Source organism: Myotis myotis, unplaced genomic scaffold (assembly GCF_014108235.1).
Source record: "Myotis myotis isolate mMyoMyo1 unplaced genomic scaffold, mMyoMyo1.p scaffold_m19_p_1, whole genome shotgun sequence".
Taxonomy (NCBI): domain Eukaryota; kingdom Metazoa; phylum Chordata; class Mammalia; order Chiroptera; family Vespertilionidae; genus Myotis; species Myotis myotis.
Window position 1 is genome coordinate 56,376,408 of NW_023416313.1, and position 25,325 is coordinate 56,401,732.

At 36.6% G+C, this 25,325-nt stretch overlaps 1 protein-coding gene across 10 annotated transcripts in view; it reads right to left on the reverse strand.

Annotated features, from left to right (window-relative positions):
• The window catches only part of WDFY3 (WD repeat and FYVE domain containing 3), a 182,118-nt gene that overhangs the window by 68,245 nt on the left and 88,548 nt on the right, over nucleotides 1-25,325 (reverse strand). For 6 of the 10 annotated variants that reach the window (XM_036338502.1, XM_036338493.1, XM_036338482.1 and 3 more), the window contains 12 exons: nucleotides 21,863-21,936; nucleotides 21,618-21,779; nucleotides 19,819-19,913; nucleotides 19,240-19,269; nucleotides 18,447-18,567; nucleotides 18,016-18,233; nucleotides 13,848-14,083; nucleotides 12,509-12,643; nucleotides 10,098-10,277; nucleotides 8,570-8,803; nucleotides 3,394-3,493; nucleotides 760-920 (listed from right to left, as the gene is read on the reverse strand). In XM_036338502.1, the coding sequence (XP_036194395.1) occupies nucleotides 760-920; nucleotides 3,394-3,493; nucleotides 8,570-8,803; nucleotides 10,098-10,277; nucleotides 12,509-12,643; nucleotides 13,848-14,083; nucleotides 18,016-18,233; nucleotides 18,447-18,567; nucleotides 19,240-19,269; nucleotides 19,819-19,913; nucleotides 21,618-21,779; nucleotides 21,863-21,936 (1,746 nt within the window). The remainder of the gene's footprint in view (nucleotides 1-759; nucleotides 921-3,393; nucleotides 3,494-8,569; nucleotides 8,804-10,097; nucleotides 10,278-12,508; nucleotides 12,644-13,847; nucleotides 14,084-18,015; nucleotides 18,234-18,446; nucleotides 18,568-19,239; nucleotides 19,270-19,818; nucleotides 19,914-21,617; nucleotides 21,780-21,862; nucleotides 21,937-25,325) is intronic. The other 4 variants (XM_036338472.1, XM_036338452.1, XM_036338510.1 and 1 more) reach the window with 2 other exon arrangements.

A 25,325-nucleotide genomic window follows, 5' to 3' on the forward strand; every position in this document is an offset into this window, starting at 1 on the left:
ATCCAAGAGACACATAATGGAATTTAATGAGATAAGTGCTATGTAAAAATACACCTGCCAAGAACATGAGGAAGAGCCATCTGAGTAGTCTCCTACTGCACAAGCTGTTAGGGTGAATATGGCTTAAATACAAATTTAGTTTTCAAGTAATTCTTAGATGACAAGAAAGAACCTATGCATCATATGCTAATAAAATATGATAACAGTATTTCCTACTTTCTACATTACGTGTTAAATAATAATCACTCATGCTAAACCAGGCAAATTTTCCTTAGGCAAAGGCACAAAAACACACACCAAAATAACATCTTCAAAGGATCAAGGACTACAATGGACTTCGTAAAGATTCAATTACAAGAAGAGAATATTCCTTTGATATCAACTCTTCATGCTCTGTTAGCCTTTACACACTGATGTATCATACTGTAAAAAACTTATCAAATTTATTAACAAATTATTTTTATTAAAAGGAAGTTATCTGGGCAGCAAACAGCAATACCCATGGGGAGAGAGTGAGAGCCCATAGCCTGAGAGAACCAGATAACCTCGCAAGAGACACACTGGCACCGGATATGGGTAAGGGGGGAATAGGGTTACAAGTCTACATTTTTTATTCACTTTTAATAAGCTGAGTTTTATGTTAAATGTTAACATTCATTATCTTATTAGTTACACTTATTTCCAACAATTGTAACACCTTAGGAAAAGTTTTTTAATTGGAAAATATGTATTCTACAAGTAATAGTGACGATGGATTACCTGTGCAATTAGTTGAATTATAAAATCTATAAGAAGTTTAGATTCTTTGTTGAACATGCCTTGCCAAAGTTTGTCCACCACACGTTGTGTGAAATAAAACACATTGTTCACCAATACCTGGTAGCTTCCTCCACTGGTAATAGGTAGAGATGCATCTTCCCCTAAATTCCAGCAGGAAAAAGATGTCTAAGAAAATTGGTATCCACCAGCATAAAACCAGATCCTCCCACAGATCAGGCTAAGGCAAAATGAGCACATCTATGGGAATCAGGCCAATAGCTCTTATGCACTACTGTAAGAAAATGATGTTCATGGCTAGAAATCATGATAAATGTTGGAAGAAACAACTTCTGAAGGATAAAAACGTTATAGATTCAGATTGTGAAATCTCTTATTGCCTTAAGACAGTCTGTGATAAGCAAACTGTTCTTCAACTTAAACCACCAGTGACAGATAATCTCTGTTTCAGAGAAAAGTCAACAGTTTTTTAGCTGTAAACTAAAAAAGGGTAAAATAAACCATTAAGCAAAACTCTCAATTTTGGAGTAAATCTTTAATAGTGACAAAGCACTATAGGCAGAAGATAGGTTCAGAAGAATTGTGAAAAATAAAGTACAACCAGGGTGGTGGTGTCACCCCCCAATGACTGCCCCAAGCATTGTCTCTCTTGTAAAAGCCTCCCAGTGTCTGCTATGTGCATACTGTTCAACACTAATTCTCCCAGGTGCTCTTCATCAGAATGCCCCCCTAAGCCCGACCTTTCTAGAAATTTTAGAGCCTCTGCTGACTGTGATTATTTCCACCCAACATTAAGCAAAACTCTTCATTTTGCGTCTTGATGTAGTAAGATAGTACAACACAGACAATATCACAAGTGATAAAAACAAAAGTTTGATTTTATAACATGCTTTGAGAGTTGCATGTTAAGTCAATACCAAAGATTTCTTGGCAAATTACTTTGCAAAAATATGATAATTTTAGAACATGGAGACTCTATGAATAATATTATTACCAGGAACACAAGTAGCAATTATACTAACTCATTACTTTTCCTTCACCTTTAAATTGGATCAGTTTCACATATAAATGTTAGCTCCACTGTAAATGTACAAATTTTGTATTTTTATTGTAATTAGATAGAGACATACAGGAAAAAAACAAAATTTTAATGTGTCTTGAATTTATGTCCTAGAAGCCATCCTAAAGAATAACATATACATACCTATGACCCAATAATTCCACTCATAGGTATATACTCAGCAGATATGTATAAATATTGTACATACAGGGTACATGCAGCAAAAAGTAGGTGTACAGTTATTTGTATGGAAAATAATACAATAAAAAACAAATAATACAAGAATAAACTGTTTCGCATACTCACAACTGTAAACCTTTTATCTCACCCTATATATGGGACCCATATGAGCCAGAATGTTTATAGCAGCTTAATTTTTAATTGTCTCAAACTGAAAACTGCCAAATGCCCATCAACAGCAAAATGGATAAGTTTAGCTATTCATCTGATGGAGTACTATATAGTGATGAACTCTTGCTACATGCAACCTGAATAAATCTCATACACTGTTGAGTATAAGAAACTAGACTAAAAAGAATACATACTGTATGATTCCATTTATATCAAGTTCAAAAGCAGAGAAAAGTAATCTGTTGTTTTAGAAGTTGGGACAATGATTTATAGAGTCCTATCTGGGTCAGGGTAGAAGGGGAGTTTATGGAGTACTGGCAATGCACTTCTGAGATGTTTTATACAGGCGTATTGTCTGGGTGAAAATTCATGGAGCGCCACATTCATAAATATTATAATGAAAAAGAAAATGTAAAAGTATTGATATTCATAAAAATATAATAATTCATGTAATATGTTTAAAAATTTTTTTTTCTCTTTCCTTGTCCTCTTCCTGCCAACCCTGCATACACAGATGTGGACAAGCACTGTAAGTATTTCCCTGCTGTTGATCTTTATCCCAGATTCAAAGGAAAGAGCTGAGGGCCTTTTCCTCTTTATAGAAAAACTAGAGGCCCGGTGTACGAAATTTGTGCAGTGGAGGGGAGGGTGTCCCTCAGCCTGGCCTGAGCTCTCCCGCATTCCGGGACCCCTCAGGGGAAGTCTGCCTGCCAGCTCAGGTCCAATCCCCCTGGAACATCCCTCCCGCATTCCGGGACCCCTCAGGGGAAGTCTGCCTGCCAGCTCAGGTCCAATCCCCCTGGAACATCCCTCTCGCAGTCCGGGACCCCTCGCTCCTTACTGCCCACCTGCTTGCTGCTTACTGCTCGGCTCGCTGTTCCTTAGCGCTTCTGCAGAGGTGGGAGAGGCTCCCGCCACCACCGGGATCCTGGCTGAGCAGCGCCCCCCCTGTGGGAGCGCACTGATCACCAGGGGGCAGCTCTTGCATTGAGCATCTGCCCCCTGGTGGTCAGTGTGCATCATAGTGACCTACCATTCCCTTTGCCAGTTGTTCCACCATTCGGTCGATTATATAGGATACCAATAAGAGGGGGAAATGCACAGAAGAGGAAAGAGATGAATTTAAAAAGGAGATATACTTGGGGTGTAGAGAGAGAAGAAGAGTGATTATAGATACGTTTAAAGTGAAAATAAAACAGTATTACCTAGTAACACATCAGCTGCAAGCAAATGGTCCATCACGCTATCCAAAATGTAAGTCTGAAATTCTTTTTGCTGAGTTCTTGTAGATCTTTCAGGGGAAGCCTAATCAATAAAATGAAGAATTAGTAACAGAACCAACTAAACAAAGATAAGGGCTCAACCATAATTATATTACTAAATGTATCAAAGAATTAAAATAACTTACTCAAATAATATAACTCAAGATTATATATATTCTTATACTTCTGACCACAGAATTTTAAAACATTGAAGCAAAGGTGAAACATCATCTTCTTTTGAATCAATTCCTCCAAAAATAGTATTCTAAACATCACAAATATTTAATAAATATCTGAGAATCTATTCTTATACCTCACTTTCAAGAGATCTGGCAGTTTATTTTGAGATACAGATAAAAACTTATAAATCTACTCTGGATCACAATCAACTCAAAGGATAAGTAGTAATGAGTAGGTTTCATCAAATCTTAACTAGACAAAGTTTTGAAGTCTGTAAAACAGAGGTACCATAGAACATAGAGAAGTAGCTTGATCAGTCAACAATATTTTTTACTTGATTAAAAGTACTTGTGTGGCCGAAACTGGTTTGGCTCAGTGGATAGAGCATCAGCCTGCGGACTGAGAGGTCCTGGGTTCGATTCCGGTCAAGGGCATGTACCTGGGTTGCAGGCACATCACCGGTGGGGGATGTGCAGGAGGCAGCTGATCGATGTTTCTCTCTCATCGATGTTTCTAACTCTCTCTGTCTCTCTCCCTTCCTCTCTGTGAAAAATCAATAAAATATATTAAAAAAAAAAAAAAAAAGTACTTGTGTGTATTCTACAGGATTTACAGCGGGGTCAAACAGCAATGGGCATTTAATCCTGATTTCCTCTCACTGAAGTTGTTACAGAGTGATCGTGACCAGAATTTACACTTGTTATTGGCTCTAAGTGCCGAGTTCAAATGTTCTTGCTGAGATTTATAGCAGCCCAATTTTTAAAGGACTTAAGATGTTATGCCCATGCATAATTGTCTCAAAGGCACCTGTTTGTTTTTAAATAATTCCCTGGACTACTATTATATACCAAACACAGTGCTTTGTTTTATGTACCTTATCTCAATCTGTAAAATGTCTCTTTGAAGTAGATACTATCATCCCCATTTTAGAGATAAGGTAATTGAGGTTTAGAGAGGTTAATTTATGTGGTCAAGTCACAAATAGGATTTTCTTTTTTTCTCTTTCTTTTTTAAAAAAACACACTCAAGTCTTCATTTATTATTTTTTGAAATATTTTTTAATTTATTTTGAGAGAGAAGGGAGAAACATTGATGTGAGAGCGTAATACAGATTGGCTGCCTCCTGCACGTCCCCTACTGGGGATTGAGGCCGCAACCCGGGCATGTGCCCTGACCAGGAGTCAAACTGGCAACCCTCAGTGCCTGGTTCAACGACCAACCAACTGGCCAGGGCTAACCTATTTTTGTGATGCCAAAGTTCATGACCTCCCCTGCTATACCATATTCTCTAGCTCTACTAAAAATCTCCATTGTAAAGTTAACAAATGCACAAGAGCAACTCTGCTACAATCTCATCATTCTTTTAGGTAAACCTGGCTGGCCCACTAGACAACAGGATGAGTTCAGAGCAGAATGAAGACATGGTAAGCACTGTGATCTGCTCTGGCCTCTGACTGTCAGATCTGCCTTCTTGTGAAACCAGTGAAGCCAGTCAATAACATCAGTCTGCAAAGAATCAAAGCTTTCTTTGAGAGGCCGGGGGATACTTTGAAGAACCTCCTGTGCACAGGCCAAACAGCCCGGGGGTGTCCTCTGCCCACGGTGAGAGCACTGAGGCTCTGGGAGAAGGGCTCTTTGCTATTCTGCTGTCTCTGCAATGGGCTGAAGCCTTTAAAGAAGGGAGTCTGGAACTTTTTCATCTGACTGCAATATCCCTCCTGACTGTTCTCTTCTCTGTTATTTTATAGTGCTCTCTCTGCCCACCTTCCTACTCTCTTTTGGTTTGTTTATTGCCTGCCCTGCAGTCAGCCAGGGTGGGTTTCACTCCTATGAATGGGGGTGAGAGACAGCTGGAATAGAGCAGCAAACTCTTCAGACTATAGAAAATTGCTTACAGTATCAGACAGGAACACACTTAATTTATCTTTCCTTCAGGAAATTGTATGCAAATACTTTATGATCTGCTCTCCTTCGCTTTCCTTCTGCTACAGTCATGTGCAGCAAACACCTTTGACTCTCCAAAAGGTGCCAGGTGGTGACAGCAGAGGACGATGAGGAACGGGGGCTGGGAAAAGACTCACTGACACCCTGTACAAGCTAACACAGGCCACCTGATTGTGTAAGTCTCATATACTAGGCCCTGTGTTATCAATATTAAATGTATTATCTTATTTAATTCTCCCAGAAGCCCTCAGAGACAGGGTCAATTTTTATGCCATTTTAAAGACGGACAAACTATAAGAGGTGAAGAGAACTGAAGCTGGCCAAGCTATAATCAGCACACATTTACTTTTTCAAAATAGTTTTTACTGAGTGATTTATGTTTCTTCCTTCCTCTCTTCCTTCCCTTCCTTCCTTCACTTATTTTTTGGTTAATCCTCACCTGAGAATTTTTCCCATTGATTTTTTTAGAGAGAGTGGAAGGGAGGGGGAGAAAGAGGGGAGAGGGAGAGGGAGAGGGGTTGGGGGGAGAGAGAGAGAGAGAGAGAGAGAAAGAAACATTGATGTGAGAGAGGCACATCAATTAGGTGCCTCCTACACGCACTCCAACCAGGGATCGAGCCCACAACCAAGATACGTGCCCTTGACTGGAATTGAACCCAGGACCCTTTAGTCCACAGGCCTATGCTCTATCTACTGAGCCAAATAGGCCTGGGTGACTTATGTATACTTAACTTTCATAACAATCATGTAGAGGAGACAGTATATAATATTCTCCAGAGAATGAATTTAGCTCAGTGAGGTGAAAATACTTACATAATACACAGGTCAGATTTCAAACCAGACATCTTTCACTTCAGAATATTACACTGCTTCCCTTGTATCTGGCCTCAGTGTCACACTCAAGCCAGTATATGAATGGGAATATTTTATTTATTTATTAATATATATATATATATATATATATATATATACACACACACACACACACACACACACATTGATTTCAGAGAGGAAGGGAGAGGGAGAGATAGAAACATCAACGATGAGAGAGAATCATTGATTGGCTACCTCCTGCATGGCCCCTACTGGGGATCGAGCCTGCAACCCGGGCATGTGCCCTTGACTGGAATCAAACCCAGGACCTTTCAGTCTGCAGGAGGACGCTCTAACCCTTGAGACAAATCTGCCAGGGAGAATCTTTTATTTTTGTAGACTACTAATAAAGACAATTTCACATACTCTTTTGTAGATATAAGCAAGTAAGTAGATACTCTAATGACAAAATTTCAACAATCATAAGACTGAAGATGGCCTGGCTCAAGTGTAGCAGACTGAGTATCAGTCAGTTTAAACCCCTTCCTTCATGCAGGTAAATGGTAAATACAGAGTAAGAGAATTCTCTTCTTGAATTTCTTCAGCGAGAACTTTTAAAATCATAAGCTTGTAATTTATTTTTTTACACCATAAGAAGACCCAAAGTAAATACTATTTTCACTAAATATTTTTGTATGTATATTCTATACAGTTGTTTTAGATTTGAATTTCCTCAAAGTATCAAGTTAACTTTTAAAAGCAAATTTGTAACTTTCTTATTATCTGGTATCATATCTTCCTGTTTTGGAACTGCTAACGATGTTGTCATAGTTAAATGTCAACAATTCATAAAGAACATACCAAGGCACTGTGAATTTTGTGAGAAGCAGGACATATGAAAGTTGGTCCCTAGCTTTAAGGAATTTACAGTCTATCTGGGAGTGTCCATCTTGACAGTCTTCTTCTCCCTGAAATGTAACTACCACCCAACTTCCTAGAACAACCAGACAATTTATCAGCGGGGCACGTTAGTGTCTACAACAATGAGAAGGTTATCTCAAGGCTAATACACACTGTCTCAAACTTTCCTTACTGACCGCTACAGAAAGTCAAAATAAAAGACAATGATATCATTTATGCATGGTTATTTAATGGGCTATTAGGGTTTCTCTAAGACTGAAACTGTAATTACTGGCTCCATACACTCACCTCATATGTGTATATTTTATTTCTTAGCTCAGTTATACATTTTTACACACACACATCTTCTGAACTTTATTTTGTTATTTTCATTTTGTGTAGAATGCTTTAAATTCTTACCTGATGCACTGAGATACTGGCCATCTCTATTTTTATTTTTAAAGTTTCCAAGGACAAGTTCTACCAGGTATGCTTTTAAATTCTACCATGTGGGTTACTGATAAACTTGGCTATTTTTCTGACAATATTAAACACTTGGATCCTAGTTAAAATGCTTAACATGACTGGAACCTAAATTACATTTTCATTTCTTTTAATTGACCAAACGGAGATAGTTTCCCATGAATAAGAGAAAACATCTCCTGTGGTTTAAGGTTTTAGTACGAGGTTGACTGTGTGAACCACTAGGGGGAGCAAAGGAGGCGCTGCTGCAGCTGCCGTAGTGCTGTAGTGCTGAGGGCACGGAGGAAGTTCCTCAGAGGGAAAAGCAGCTTCTGCACCGATCCAATCTTCAATAAAATCTGCTGTTTTAAGAGCCTGGATGCACTAAAGCTGTTGGGCCAAATCCAGCCTATGCCTGTTTTTGCAGATGAAGTTTTGTTAAAACACAGTTTGTGTACTGTCTGTGGCTGCTCTCTAGCTCTAATGGCATAGTTAAAGAGTTGTGACAGAGACTGTGTAATCTGCAAAGCTTAAAATATTTCCAGTGTGGCCCTAACAGGAGAAGTTTGTCAATTCCTGGTCTAGGGAAAGGATGTTAAAGGGTGATAAAGGGACACGCTTGCAGAAAAGGAGAGAAACAAATTGATAGGCTATATAGTACATCTGAACTAAAATATCCCCATAGTCCATGATATATATATTCTACCTATATAACCCAGAAGAATTAGAAATGATAGGTTTTTGGCATCAAATGTGCTTGGTTATTAATGTTCTAATTATAAAAACAATGCAAAACAGATGTGAATATATTTGTCTTTACCTCCAACAAAAGGTCAACTAGCGGCGTCTGCTTGCTCGCAGGGGTGAGACAGAGGTTATCTATTATTAAAACCCGCATGAAGTCAAAAACAAACTTTTTAGCGGGGTGGTTGGTCAGATATGTCTTGACACCCACGTTGCAGTACTCAGACTGGCTCCTGTTCATCCCTGTGTCGGCTGCAAAGGCTTTAAATTCTTCCGCTGGAGATCCAACTTCATCATCGAGATCTGTCACCTAGCAAAACCAAGCAGAAAGTGATGATGCTAGTTTCATTCAATTTTATTTTACTTTGTTTCCTAAAAACCAAATTGTAGCAGCACCAGTATTTTTCTTCAACTCTTACCTATAAGGAACTCAATGCATTACTGCACTTTGCTTTACTTGGCCCCTCCTTTCAAGGCGGTAATCAGGTACTGTACCTCACGGTATGTCACGGTTACTCAACACATGCTCTTTCTAAGATTAAACCGTGTATCTGTAGTATGCGGAATTTTATCTCTAAAATACTGTGGATAATTGCACTTAAATGAAATAAAATGAGAATAACTATATTTGCATATTGAAAATATACCTCCTGGGAAGTCAAATTTCAGTTTCAGATAAAGACCTAGCAAAAAAACCACCCAAATAAATACTTAAGTAAGACAAAACTACTGCCAATTTCAAGCCAAAAGAAAAAGAAAAAAGGGCTAGAAGACAGAGTATAAGATGCTGACAAAGAAAAGACAATGAAGTATTATAAAGGTCTACTTTTGATAAAAATGAGGGTTTTAGAATTATAAGTAAACCACAGTGTGAAGGTCATATGCTATACCTGTGTTTATCCTAAAAAATCCCTACAATTTTAGAATTAGCATTTCACCTTTATACGTGAAGAAAAATGAGTATGAAGAACTTAGGTGGAAATAAGAAGAAACACCATGATATTCAGAAGTACTATGGAGGAATAATTGTCTTTTGGGCTTGTTTTCAAGGACAAAAGAAGTATCTATCCTATATATGATTATAATCTAATATTTTTCTATTAATCTCAGTACAAAATATGAAAAATAAAAGTTGGATGAAATAAGAAAAGTTGAATAAAAAGGACAATATTTCATTTTTTTAATAGCGACACCCATATAATTAATTTGTAAAGACTAAATCTAGAGGATGCCTAACTCCTGAGATAAAGTAGAGGTGAATCTGGTGTGACTAGAGTTCTGTCACACCAGGACAGAACACTTCACAACTACACAGCTATCAATCCCATAAAATAAGAAACGGATCCACGATGACTTGGAGAGGAAGTCACTAACAAGGAACTTACCAAAATATGGTAAATGAGAACAGGAAGCTGAGCTCACTGTTATTTTAGGGGAAAGCAGAAGGAGAGTGGGGAGCCAGACACCAGGTAATGATGTAAGAGGTGAAGGAGAGAGCTATGAAACTGTAACATGGTGAGAAACTTAAGATTGACAAGAGAAAAAAATCAGCTACCCATTGGAGCAGACTAACTACAGTTTGACACTGCCTCCCCCTTTCCTACCATCTCCGAGTAAGGGCGGATGTTGAAGGGGAAGACGGTGGCTGCTAGTGCACACAGGAAGTCGGGGCTCATCCACATGGAGGCCAGGTCCGGCACGTTGTGATACAAGTATCTGAAGAACTGCATTAGGGTCACAGGATATTCTCGAAGCCAAGATCCCTCTTCTTCTGACTGCCATGGCTGTCACAGGGACAAGAAAAAAAAATACATTAGGAAAACTGACACTGCTATAAAGTACTTTACAAAAATGCACTACTCACTACTCTTCTAAAACCGGATACACCGATAGTCCAGAACTCTCATAAACTACACACAAGAACAAATCCAGAAACAAGCTAAAACAAAAACAATGCCCCTAGAAACAGACAGGATGCCTATCTCTTCATCAAAGTGCTCACAGCTCAGTAACTGGAGTCAGTGGCTTTGATTATTCAACATTATGGTCATGACTATAGCTGGTGCCAATAGTGGCTGAATTACCAACAAAACTGCCCCATCCTCCATGGTGCCTGAGTTGGGGGTGAGATAAAAGATGGGGAAGCTCAGTTACTTCACCTTCCTGAGCCTCTCACTCTCATATGTAAAATGACAAGAACAATGCTTTTAACTATTGGCCAATGTGAAACTGTGATTTATAATAAGAAATATATATTTGGTCTGTATCCCATTCTTGGCAGAACTCCTAAAACCCCTGGAATGTCCAAAGTGATGAGCCATAAAAGTCTCTTTTGTTAATCATAAGGCCTTTTCAACCACTGCTGAGTTTATGTTAATGAGATGACCTTGGGAAAGGCCCTGAGGATAGAGGCTTGCCAGGGGACCAATCACAGGATTAAAGGGTTGACTTTCAGTCCTAGAGTCCCCTCCCACTCCCCTTCCCCAACTTCCAGGGAGGGGACAGGGGCTGGAGACAAAGTTCAATCACTGATGGCCAATTTACCCAATCTTGCTATTTTCAAAGCCTCCAAGAAAAACCAGAAAGATGGCGTTCCAATTGGTCTTGGGTTGTGAACATATGGAGGTGTTGGGAGAGGGGCAGGACAAGGACAGACTGGGAGCTCCAATTCCCTTCCCCCACATAGCCTCTCTATGCACTTCTTCCATCTGGCAGTTTCTGTGTCATAACCTTATATAATAAATTGGTAATCTAGTAAGTAAAACGTTTTCTCAAGTCATGGGATCCTCCAATTTACAGCCGGTAAGTCAGAAGCACAAGTAACATTGGACTTGTGAATGGTGTCTGAAGTCCAGGAGTCGTCTTGTGGGACCTAGTCCTTAACCTGTGGGGCCTAATGCTCTCTCCAGGTAAACAATGTCAGACCTGAACTGAATTGTGGGATGGCCAGTTTGTGTGGCAAACCCCCCCCCCCACATATTTGGTGACTAGTGTCAGAAGTGAAGCTGTGTTATAGTAGAATATTCATAGTACAGGAGACATATAGTAGTATGGTTTTTCTGAACAGCAATATAACAACAACAGCAATGATGATGATAAAACAGTGACAAACACAGAATACACCTGAACAATGCCTATCTTTTGATACTTCCCTAGACAGTGGCTTTTTTAAAACTTAGATGTTTATATTTGTTTATGAGTAGGAACCAAAACACAAATCGTAAAGCATTCTAAACTAATACATGTAATGGCAATATTCTTTTCTAAATGACATAAGAATAGTTTGAGCACAATTAGATTTGTCATGTACTTGTAATCCAAAGATTCTCATTAATAATTCCTCTTATGATGTAATCCTAAATTGTGTAAACAAATTAAGTTATTATTCACAGTACTGTAAGATAGATAGGAACATACATTTTGTCCTTTCCTCTTTACATTCTTCATATCTAAGTTAAAAAATAATTAGACAGGAAAAACAAATACAAACTAAAACATACTGATTTTAATCTCGAAATAAAAATAATTAAAAAATTAAAATAACATTATAATGACATATACTACAATATGTAATCTTTATATTCATTATAAATGTACACATTGTAATATATATTGTGACACTAATGATATCAATTAACCTTTTGAAGCGCTTACTATATACCAAGTTCTTTTATAAGTGCTTTGTGTATATACTCAATCGTTATATCCTCACAACAGCCCTAAGAGACATATCCCATTAACACCAGCATTTTATACATAAGGAAACCAAGGCACATAGAGGTTAGTTAGTATGTCTTAAGTACCAGAGATGGGATTTGAACCCAGGCAGAGTTCCAGACTCGGGGGTCTTAACAATCGCATGGTTCGTCCTTGCCTCACAGATGACAAACCAGGGAGGCTGAGGTTCCAGAGACCATGCTGTAAATACATAAGTATGCTTTCAAAAGATCCCTCTATTTTAAGAAAATATCGTGACGAGGAAGTATCAGCAGGTGTTAGTGTCTCGTGAGCTTACCGAGTTCAGCATGCTGCGGAGCATTCCCAGCAACAAGAAAGCCGCTTCAGTGCACACGTTGTGAATGGAAGAGACCACAGTTCCGCTGGAGGCAGGCACTCCGAAGATAAATGTCCAAATGGAATCTAGATCAAACTGCAGAGGGAAAGTGAAGATGAGGCACTGGCAGTTTTTTCCAGAGAGACCCTCATAAGTTCTAATATTCTACAATTTCTTTGAAACCAGTTAAAAGTGAGCAATAATGAAGAGACAGAGACCTCTCTCCCCTCCTTCCTACATTTTAAAACTCATTTTTACTTTTATAAAGAAAGAGTGAATTTATGTATCTTCCTGTTTTAGGTACCTGTGTTAAAAACATTGTTTTCTACTTCTCTCTCTAAAGAAAACAAATAAAATACATGCTAATTAGCCAGCAGATGAAAGTTTAGAACTGATGATTTTAAGCAGGATTTTTTAAAGATCTTATTCACTTTTAAATTACATACAGATAAGATTTGACAAAATAAAAATCTGTTTAAGGAGATTTATTCCTAGCAGTTTTATATAACACTTTATGGTGTCATGCTTATTTTGAAAAATTACATAACCAACCAAATTCTGCTAAGCATGACTCTTTATCTTGATCTGATGTAAGGGTATAGACTCAGTGGTTTCATTTAAGAGGTTCTGTCAACTATTAAAATTGATTTGAATAGCCAGCCTTTGGCATTATGATGCACACATAGTTGGGTTTAAAACTAAATTTCTAAGTCTCTGCAGCGCCATCAACATAATCTATATATAGATATCCACAACAGTCTTCAATTAGAAATCAAGCAAAGCCTTACTGTTTTCCTAACATAGATGTTGTTACCATTAATATAAAACATTTTTATAATCAGACTTGCACTAAGAATCCTGTCATTCCTACCCAATTAGTTTTGATATACATACATTCCTTTTTTTATTTTTAAAAAATCTTTATTGTTGTATTACATATGTCCCCCTTTTTCCTCCATTCACTCCCCTCATTTTTAATTCTACAGAAATGAAATTATATTTCTAGATAAAATCACTCAACTCAAAAGAATTCTTTAGATCACTATTCAAATATCATCAAAAGTTTTTATGCATATACAATCTATATATAGAGTAACCATAAAGAATAAAAGACCAAATAGAGATAAATGATTTCTTTTTGGGAAAATTTTCTGTGCTACTCTCCGATTTTTCTGTCCCAAATCAAATCCTGAATGTGAGAAAGAGATGGAATCAGTGGTTGTACTGTGGTTAACCCGTTGCCCTATGGTGATTCGGGGGCATATATAATTACACTTACACCTTACTAGGTAATTCCTACCTGGCAACCCTGCTTACATCGGCTGCTGGTGACAGGCACACTGACCTGCAGGTTCTCTGGCAGCTCACTAACTGGCTGCTGCAGGAACAATGCCATGAGCAGGAAATAGAGGGCAGGGACATTAGTGTGCTTAGGAAGGAATGACTGAAGGACTGGAAAACCAGGAAAATGGCAAGCATCCCGGTTAATCTCCCTGACTGTTGATCTTCCACCAGCACTCCTGCCCACATTGAATCCTAAGAGAAGAGGAAATATAACAATAAGTACAAAATTAGTAATCAATTACTGTGCTGCATTAACAAAGAAAGTAGTTCGGTATATATGACGTTTCCACAAGAATATTCATATTAATATAGGCAATTAACTGTTCAACTGTTGAATTCACCTTTCAGGCAAGTTTTACTTTACTATCTCTTTGACTTTAGCAAGCCTGCCTATTAGGATACAGGTCTTGAAACATAGCCGAGATAATCAGATACAAGAGGTAATAAAAATTGTGCTCATTAAAAGAATGACCTCAAAAGAGCTCTAACATTTCCTTAAGAACAAAGTAAAATTCAAAAGAGAGTCAAAACTTTAGGGTGCTACAAAAATGTAACTTAAAAATATAACTGCTATAATATAGTTAATGTATTTCATCATGAAAACTATCATAAACTACTTAATTTTAAATTATCTATGAATTTAAAGACAGGACTAAGCAAAATAATCTTTCCTTACAACAGGCTGTAAGTCTGTAGGAAAGTTGCCCAGCAGTGGGACAGCAAACCTGAGCCTGCTGTGACTATGGCTATTTGAACATTCAGAGCCCTTTCTAGAAATACAACTCTGCCAGGAGATGGTCACTGCTTATTAATGCTGTTTACAGCATCAGCCTTCCTATCAATCCTGTTTCCTTTGTTGTGTAACTAATTTCAGGCTGCAACCAAAACACTTAGTTCTTTTGCCACCTCACCCAGTACAGTGATCAGCACAGAATGAATGTTGGCCAAAGTTTCAATGAAAAACTTTTGTGAATAGTAACCAAGAGATGAAGGATTGATTTTTACTCTAAAACAATTTCATTTAAATGAATAGCCAGCTTTGTTTTTCTAGAATTAAATAAGCACATTATCTGCTCCTATTTAAGATTAAAAAAAATCTGTGTCTAGGTGGCTTTTTAAATATCTCATCCCAATTGACAACTCAGTGTGATATGAATTAATCTTCTGAAGTATGCTTTTCTAATTAAGAAAAAATTGTACAGCAACTTACCAACCTCTTTAATACATCATCTCATTGAGCAAACACAATGAGTTAGAATAAGCTATTATCCTTTTCATAACATAGAAGATATGCAATGTGCTCAAAGTCATAAAGTTAATGAGTGGTGGCACTAGGACTTGGAGTCTGATGTCTTTATTTTAGAGCCTGGAAGTTATGCTGTCTCTCTCGGCCTTCTTAATGACATTGCCACATTTCTGAAAGACTGGCTGCATTAGGACACTGGGTAAATTTTGGTTAAAGTAAATTCTAAATTAAATTATGAATATAAAAAAGTCTTTTGCTTTAAGGACCCAAAAGACATAAAATGATATTTTATACATTCAATAGGAAAATAAACTTTTATTAAACTATATGTTCTAAATGAAAATCAATACTAGCATTCATTTTCGTTTCTAAATTCTCACTCCCTGCTTTTCCCTATAATTAGTCTTAAGGACTATTTAATATGTTATTAACAATGAAGCTTAATTTAGGTTCAAGTTACAGCTATATGGAAGGCATTTTCATGAAGGAAAATTTCATATGTATGTATCAGATAGATATTCAGGGAAAATTATATTAAGTTGAATCAAATTTAAATACCTAGATGTCCCTTTTAGAACCAGAGCAGCATTTGCGATGTGTAAATAGTTATCAATGAAGGTCATCTAAATTCTAAGGCATAAAGTCAAGTAGGTCAGATATGGTACAAGCATCTTTTTCTGATACTACTGAAATGACATAGGACAGGAAGAAGGGCAGGTCTAACAGTCAGGATACAGAGACTTAGACACTCTACTCAGGAACCTCATGCAATTAACTGTCTTACTTTCCTAAGTAGAGAAATTAATCTTTAATTTGTATTTATCAGGTTTATTTCCTATAAATTTGTAACAGATATCATAAAATATATACCTGTCTCCAGAAACATAAAGGCCAAATGAGATGATACATGTTAAAGAATTCTGCAAACCATAATGTACTATATGAATCTTAGCTGTCATCACTACTGTAGTTTTTGGACTTCAATGAGAAGCAGTGCTGTCGATTAGCATTTAAAACTCCCATTCAATTATTTTGTGCCTTTCATTATTTATTCTTAGTAGTTATTATTAAGGTCAATAAACTAAATTTCTTGCTACTAAACTATTCCTAACATTTGTAGGCTATATCCCTTCTCCAGAGTCAGTGCAAAATAGTGATTATTTTTTAGATCATAAAAGTATCTATGATGATAGTAATTTAAAATTCATATTGTAAACAAAAGTTTTCTCAAGAAGTCATTTTATAGTAAATTTCTTATTTCATCTCATGCAGTTTCTTCATTTTCTACATGTAAAATAACAATAAAATAATCCTATGTTGAAAACTGTCTTCCTGTAATTTACTTTAATATTTGAGAAAGTAGTACAGGCAGCACAGCACCCAGCTATTGATATTTTTACATTTTTTAACAGGTAAATTACATATTAAATTCTGATTCTGAGAGTGGATATGGCTTGCTATGTCTGCACACACTGGGTTGCAACACTTTTTTCTTCTTGAATAAATCCTTTCTGGTGATGGAAAATAAACAAACAAACAAATATATAAATTCTGATCCCTAATTTTCCCCTTTGACAAGGGTAAATTGATGCTTGTTGCAGAATACAAATGATTTTAAAATATAATGTTATAAAGACAAACATATTTTTTAAAGTTTAGGAATTGATTACAATTGTCAATAAAATATTATCTTAAAATATATTTTCTAAAGATCATTAATATAAACAGAAATATAACAGTTCAAATGATTCTAACAGAGCAAACTATAACTTTCTAATATAACTTAAATGCTCAGTTCAATGTTAAAAACAGCATACAACTGTAAGCAAAGAATAAGAAGCCTTGGCTGAAACTTTGAGCTTAAATCTTTCTTTAAAAAATATATTTTTTATTGATTTCAGAGAGGAAGGGAGAAAGAGAGATAGAAACACCAATGATGAGAGAGAACCATCGATCAGCTGCTTCCTGCACGCCCCACAGTGGGGATGAGCACACAACCCAAGCATGTGCCCTTGACTGGAATCAAACCCAGGACCCCTCAGTCCGCAGGCTGACGCTCTATCTACTGAGCCAAACCAGCCAGGGCAAGCTTAAATCTTTGATTGGCAATGTAACATAACTGTTAAAAGCATGGGCTTGGTTCTGAGTGACCTGGACTCAAAAATGTTGACTATAGTGGGGCCTTGACTTACGAGTGTCCCGACTAACGAGTTTTTCGAGATACCAGCCGTCTCTAGGCCGATTTTTTGCTTTGAGTTGTGAGCTAAAATTCGGGTTATCCCACCGCTAGTTGGCGCATCGAACGTCACAGTGAATGCCACAACATCAGCCCAGCATTCAATTCATTGTAATGGTGAAAATTGATTTGACAAACGAGTAGTTTGAGTTACGAGCTCCGTCACGGAACGAATTAAACTCGTAAGTCAAGGCCCCACTGTATTCTTTATTGAACATGTGACTTCACTCCTTTGCCTTGGCTTTCTCATCTGTAATATGGCTATGATAGTATTTACATCTCATAGGGTTAATGTGAAAATAAAGTGTTTAGTAACTGGCATAGAATAAGAACTGAAAATATTATTATTAATTCAGTTCTGATCATTTGTTATTTACTTCATCATAAAGGGAATTAAGCAATAAAAAGATCATAAGGAATTCCCTTGAGCTTCCACATCTTAACATTGTCTCTGACTTCATTATGATTTGCAATTAAAAAGAGCCAAATTTGAAACTTTCTAAGCATTCTATTCTACATTAATTAAAATTTAGATTCTTAATGGTTGTCAGTAAACTGAAGAGTATAAGCTTACATAAGATTTCAAAACAAAATGAAACACAATAGCTTATTTTAAAGCAGTTGACTTCAAAAGTCCCATACCTAATACAGTCCCGATCTTATTAGTTAAGACAGAGTCTGTCTGTTCCAGCCACCCTCCACCACTGAGTCCTTCCTTAAACTTGATGAGAATAGACTGATTACTCAGCAGGACAACAAGAATCCTCATGGCTGCTGTGACTGTGGTGGGATGCAAATGCTCTTCCATAAACATCATAATCCAGTCAAAACCCAGTGTCCTGATAAGTTCTTCACAGGCTCTATTCAAAGACAGATGGGTAAGAAGGAAACACATTAATTTCAATGATTAGGATTTCCAATTATAAAGAAGAGTAAGACCAGGTTTTGTTCTTAAGATATTCTAAATTTCAGGGCTTAAAAAATATAAGTCATTAGAAATTCTTTCTTTTGCCTACCATGAATTAACTAGTAATAGCAACTGGTACCATCAATTCTAAAAAGATTTTACTTACTGCAAATTAATGCTTGTCTTTTCTTTAGATGTGTAAACTAGTTTTAGCAAGATATCTAGAAGTCTGTTCCTCAAAAGTATAAGATTAGCAGATACAAGACCTCCAAACTCTTCTTCAGTTCCTAGAATGAAAATAAATACATTAAATTGCCTAGTGTTGGATAAAATATCCAACCTTCTTCTAGGAAAATTCACTGAAAAATATATCTTTCAGAAAACATTTTTTCTAGAAGTACTTTCCATTAAAGTGAACGAAAAAAAGGGTCTGTTAAAAGATTTCTTTTTAGAATCCTGAAAATTTCTTATTTACCTTATCTAAATAAGTGATAATAAAGGCTGTGAACCCTTTTTAAAATATATATTTTTATTGATTACAGAGAGGAAGGAAGGGGGAGAGACAGAAACATCAATGATGAGAAAGAATAATTGATGGGCTGACTCCTGCACACCCCCCACTGGGCATGGAACCCTCAACCCAGGCATGTGCCCTGACCACAATCGAACCGCAACCTCCCAGTTCATAGGTCGATGCTCAACTACTGACCAACAAAGGTCAGGATGTGAATCTGGTTTTACATTAATATTCCCCTCCCCTACCAACAGGGAAAAGTAACCAAATAATGATTGAATAAAAATAAAATCCAAGCCCTGGCCAGTTTGGTTCAGTGCTTAGAGCACTGGACTGTGGACCAATGGGGCCCAGGTTAGATTCTGGTCAAGGGGACGTACCTTGCTTGAAGGTGCCTCCCTGGCCCAGGCCCTCACATCAATGTTTTTCTCACGTTGATATTTACCTCTGTTTTTCCCTCTTTCTTCTACTCTCTCTGAAGGATCAATGGAAGAATATCCTCGGATGAGGATTAACAAAAAAATAAATAAATAAATACATAAATAAAAAACAACAATCCAAATCCTTAATTTCCAGTTTCTTTTTGAAGGACATAGTTAAATTACGAGATTTAAGACTAAATAGTTAACAGGGAAATGAAAATAAAAGTAATAAAAGTAATATAGATATAATTCACAGTAGCAAGTATCTGTGTTTCTGAAGAGATGTGCATAAATTTCTAAAAATTAAAATAATGTTAAAATATCACCCTGGAAGAATCTGCTATTTAAAGGAACAATGTTACAAATCCTCTAAACGTGGGGAAAATTTTTGTTTTTAGAGTAAAATTCACATCCTATTAAATTTTGTGTGATTCTGAACTTGTGCATATTATACATGACTGATTTAAGACAAATACATTTGCAGGAGACCAATGCAGTAATGGAAGGAGAAAAGTGACAGGGCAGCATCCACCTAAGGCAGGCCTGACCTGTGCCAGAGAAGAGGGCACAGGAATTAGTTCTCAAGGCCCAGAATCACTCACCAGTGTCAAGCTTCTCCTCATGGTTTATTTCCATAACGACAAATTTCTCACAAACTGCAAAGGTTGGTAAAGTAGAAGAAATAAACTGGCCAAACCTTTAAGTATAAGAAAAAAAGGGTGATGAGTTTTATTCTTTTTCTCTCTCTCCAAAACAAATAACAAATTTAAAAAAACCAAATAAATGAAAAAACAGTTTTAAGTAATCTTTTACAGATCTTCAGGTGATCGCATTTGGTTTACCTCTCTTAGGACCATCACTATATCCATTATACACGGTGGGCAAAAGTAGCTTTACAGTTGTAAGTTCACCAGTTTATTCTTGTATCATTATTATTCTATTATTTTCCATACAAACTGTAAACCTACTTTTGCCCACCCTGTATATGCTACAATGCTTTAATTATACTTCTCCAGAATTGTAAGTCCTTTAATGCACTAATCTAAATGATTTCACAAATCAAATAGCATGATCCTAATTAAAATGTCCTAACATCTATATGCATCCACTGTAGTTAAGAACTTAGGTTTTGAAAACACAGGTAAAGTTAAAATCCTGGCTCTATCAGTTTTTAATCTTGTTACTTGGGCAAGTAGCTTAACCTTTCTGGGCCTTAGTTTCTTAATTTTGTAAAGTAGAGAAAACTAAAAGCTTAATAGGTTTCAGTAATAATTTTAGCAAAATGATCACTAAGTACCAGGAGAAGATTGAAATAAATACTGTTCATAATAACAATAATCTCCAAAATTTTCAAACTTCAGTTTTCATCTGTCATCAAGTTTAAAAAGTGCTTTTGAGGTAGGTAAATAAATGTGAATAATTTACATGTTACACAGATTGGAGATTAGTTTACTGGGAATACTCTAATGCAGTGATGGCAAACCTATGTCATGCGTGTCAGAGGTGACACGCGAACTCATTTTTTGGTTGATTTTTCTTTGTTAAATGGCATTTAAATATATAAAAGAAATATCAAAAATATAAGTCTTTGTTTCACTATGGTTGCAAATATCAAAAAATTTCTATATGTGACACGGCACCAGAGTTAAGTTAGGGTTTTTCAAAATGCTGCCACGCCGAGCTCAAAAGGTTCGCCATCACTGCTCTAATGAGTAGGTGTGATTTCACTTGTGTCTGGAAGATTACATGAAAAGTGATGGTCAAGGCCAGTTTAAGTAATTCTCTGTTTAGAAAATACTTTGGTTAGGCAGTTTTTTCCCTTCCATTTTCAGGTAAGATGCAAATTATCATATAAACACTAGAACCTTCTACAGCCCATAAATAGGCCTTAAACCATATTTCAGATTAGCAGCAAAATAATACTCACATCATATAAAAGATTAGAATATGCAAAAATAAAATATCATCATTTGTTTTGAATAATAAAGAATAAATATAAAGAAGGCATGCTCACTGTGTGTGTGTGTGCGAGTGTGTGCATGTCTGTGTGTGTGTGCGTGCGCGCATGCAGGCATGAACACAGAGAAGTAACAGGGCATGGGGAAGAAGGATTGAGAATCCCTACACTGAACACCGTTATGTCCAGGACAATCGATTACATTGGGCTCATTCCTACATCTTTGCTCAGCAATATTCTATTATTAACTAGTGGCAACAATTGGCTTTGTTTACAAAGGTGAGATACTAGACATGCATGTGGTCTGTGCCTTACAAAAATCTTGAACGGTATTAACATTACAGGTATTATACAGGCATAAGAACCAATTATAATCATCTCATTCATCTTAACCTCAGTGATACTTTCAGTTAATAAACAGATAAATACAGACATTTTCACTACCTGAGCAGATCATAGCTGCTAGGAAAACCTTGCAGTAGGAAGCTCAGCACATTACTAATAGCAGCAATGGTAGGCTGGGATAAAGACATATCTCGAAGAGTCAGTAGCAGCTTTGGGATTAGCTGGAATTCCCTCATTAATTTGGCATTCTTTGAAGCTTCACTATAAGAGAAAGGAGACTTTATACACTGTACTATAATCTCTTTAATAACTAAACAACTAACTGTATAGATATTAATGAATACCTGGACTCTGTGAGCAGTTCAATGAAGTGTTCAAATAAGGAAAGATGAAGTTCATATGGTGCATGAAGCCAGACCTATGATAAAAATAAAGAATGGTGTATATAGGGTAAAAAATACCCCAAATGACAATTCAACAAACAGAAATGCAGCTCTGAAACTTATTTCACTCATGAATTAATTGAATAAACCACTTTATTACAATTTTTACTTGGTGAAATCCTATAAAACTGCTTGTACATATGATTTCTGATTCTGTTTATAAAGGAATAATTACTATGGAAATTACACTGCTGAAGTAATCAACTGAAAAGGCAAGATCTAGGGAAAGTTTCTCTGGAATCAATGACTGACTACTGAACACAAAAACAGGATATAATGAATACTGAATGCTATATAGTGAATACAAAGACTGAATGACTGGAATCTTGTGTGGGGTCTGAAAGAATTAACTACTGTAAAGTAGTATATCACACAATTCCTGGAACTAACAAAGCTGGGACCAGTTTGCACTCCCACCTCCCGGAGTGTGGAGACTTTGTAATACATGGGGAACTGGCACTCTCAGAAGTGTAATATCTTAGTGTGGGGTTAAGTTAGCATTAGATTAAAGGTTTTTCTATGTTCACCCTCACAAAGCTTAAAAGTATGTCTTAAAAGGATCAAGATAACTGCAATGCCAGAGCAAAGTTCAATACTCTTTTAAAAGAAATACAACAAAACCTAGCACTTAACTATGTAAAATTTAGCATGCAATCAACAATTATCAAGTACACAAAGACAAAAAAGAAAATATGACTCATAAATAGGAGAAAAATCAATTATTATAAATAGCCCCGAAATGACAGTGATAATGAAATTATCAGGACCTTAAAAAATGTGATCCATATACTAAAGAATATAACAAAAAATATGAATATAATGAGAAAACAGAAGATAACCAAAGGTCCAAAATGAACTTCTGATGAAAAATAAAATATTTAACATGAAAACTATACTATATGAAATTAACAGCAGATTAAACATTGCAGAAAAAAATTCAGTGAACTTGAAGACATAAGGACACAAACTAATAAAAATTAAGCATGAGAGAAAATGCTGAAAAAGAATTACTAGACAGAGCATTAGCGACTTGTGGGACAACATCAAGCAACCTCAGATATGTATAACTGAAGTCCAGAAAAGGCGGGGAAGGGCACCAGGAAAAATAGTTGAAGACGTAACAACTAAAGATTTCCCAATTCTATAAAAATGACAAACTCACAGATTTAAAAAAGCCAACAAATCCCAAAAAAGAAGAAACTAAAAATGACAATGGGGTGACTGAAATCATTAAAGTATGAAAAAAAAATTAAAAATGTCAGTGAGAATTGTAGTGTATGCAAAAATCTTCTTCTAAAAAAAAGGTTTTTCAGACAGAGAATTTATAGTCAGCAGATGAGCACTGCAGGAAATGTTAAAGGAAGTTCTTTAAGTAGAAGAATTATACAAGATGGGAATCTAGATCTACACAAAGGAATAAAGAATGCCATGCTACATATGTGGAGAACTATAAAAGAATTTTTTTAAAGTGTCTAAAAGATAATTGTTTTAAGTTAAAATAATAAAAAGTATTGTGGGGATTATAAACATAATAGAAGTAAATGTCTGATAACAATAGCACTAAGAATAGGAGAAGAAATGGGAATGTATCTTCACAAGGCTTTTATACTACAGGTAAAGATAAATTGTTACATATGTATGTACATTATAAATTCTAGAACAACCACTAAAAGAGAAAATGCTTGTGTACTATTACAATTATTGCATTTATGTTTATCGGGTGGATGTTTTAAAAAGAGAGTGAATTAAGTATTTATATATCACTGTGGTTGGGGTAATTAGAAATGCTACATAAAGCCATAAAGTGAGCAAGGTAAACAAAGCCAACATTGGTAAAGCACCTAATTTCTGACATTTGTATACTAGATTTTAATCAGAAATCTGAAACTAAAGATAATTCATGATTTAAGTTTCAGCCACTAGATGAAAACAAAACTAGGATTGGTTAAGTCCTCCCATAATTCTTTCTGCAGACCTTCATCTCTGTGCTTTCATAAGTTTTTAATTGTTTATTGATTTGTTTTTCTCTTCTAATGGACAAAATGCCTTCAGGCATGGACTCTATCTTTACTTTTAGAGCCTTAGCCCTAATACAATGCCAGGTTCAAAGATGCTCTATAGGCATTTGCTAAAAGAATGAGAGGTTTGTGTTTTAGAACTTGATTGGGTAGGAAGGGAAATCACTACAAGTTTATTATATGTTTTATACCTGATATGACTAAGCCTTAGAAAGAATGAGATAAGAAACACGGGGTAGCCTGAGGAAAGAAACACAGGGTAGCCTGAGGAACGATGTAACTATAGAACATATCTAAGGGGGGTGGGGGTAAGAAAAATTGATTAGGGCTTAGAATCTATACAACTTAATATCGAGCTGTTTATAAACAGGGAGGAAGAAGCTGATTTTTTCAATTTCAAGCCTCGGTGACTGGGGGAATGGTAGTGTTAATAATAGAAACCGAAGTTAGAAGGAAGAACTAATTTGGGAAAGGATGTTAAGTTAAGGTGTTGCTGGGACATAAAAATGGAAATGTTGAGGAATAAGTTAGAAATAAGTCTGGCATTCAGATGACAAGCTAGAGATTTAGATTTGAGAATCAACTCTGTAGAAATGAGGCTGTAGAAATGGGTGAGAATCTAAAGGAAAGAAAGCAACAAATAAAGGAAAAGATAAAGAAGTGAAATTGAACACAGTTGTATAAATCAATGAAAATTTCATGCCATAGAATTATGGGGAAAGTAGTGAGAAAATATTAGAACCAGGATAGTGCTACCTGAAAGGTAGCAAAAAAACGAGGTGATGCAAGAGGGAAAAAGACTGCATCACATGCTACGGAGAGTTGCGGGTACTGAGAACTGGAATCCTCCTATATAATAAAAGCCTAATATGCAAATCGACTGAACAGAGGAACGACTGGTCGCCATGATGCTCACTGACCACCGGGGGCAGATGCTCAACGCAGAGGCTGCCCCCTGGTGGTCAGTGAGCTCCCACAGGGGGAGGGCCACTCAGCCAGAAGCTGGGCTCACAGCTGGCGAGCGCAACGGCGGTGGCAGGAGCCTCTCCTGCCTCCATGGCAGTGCTAAGGAGCAGTGAGCAGGCAGGCAGTAAGGAACAAGGGGTCCCAGACTGTGAGAGGGCGCAGGCCAGGCTTAGGGACCTCCCCTTCCCCCATGCACAAGTTTTATATAGAGCATATAGGCCAGGCTGCTAATAAGCTTTTAGAATAAAGTTTTAGTAAAGCAATTGGGGCACAGAGCCTGTCTGTCAAGGATTTAGAATAACAGACAAGACAGTGCTTATAGTAACTATGAGGAAGAAGAGTTAGGGCACAGACATTACAGTTAGCCAATATTAAGTGCC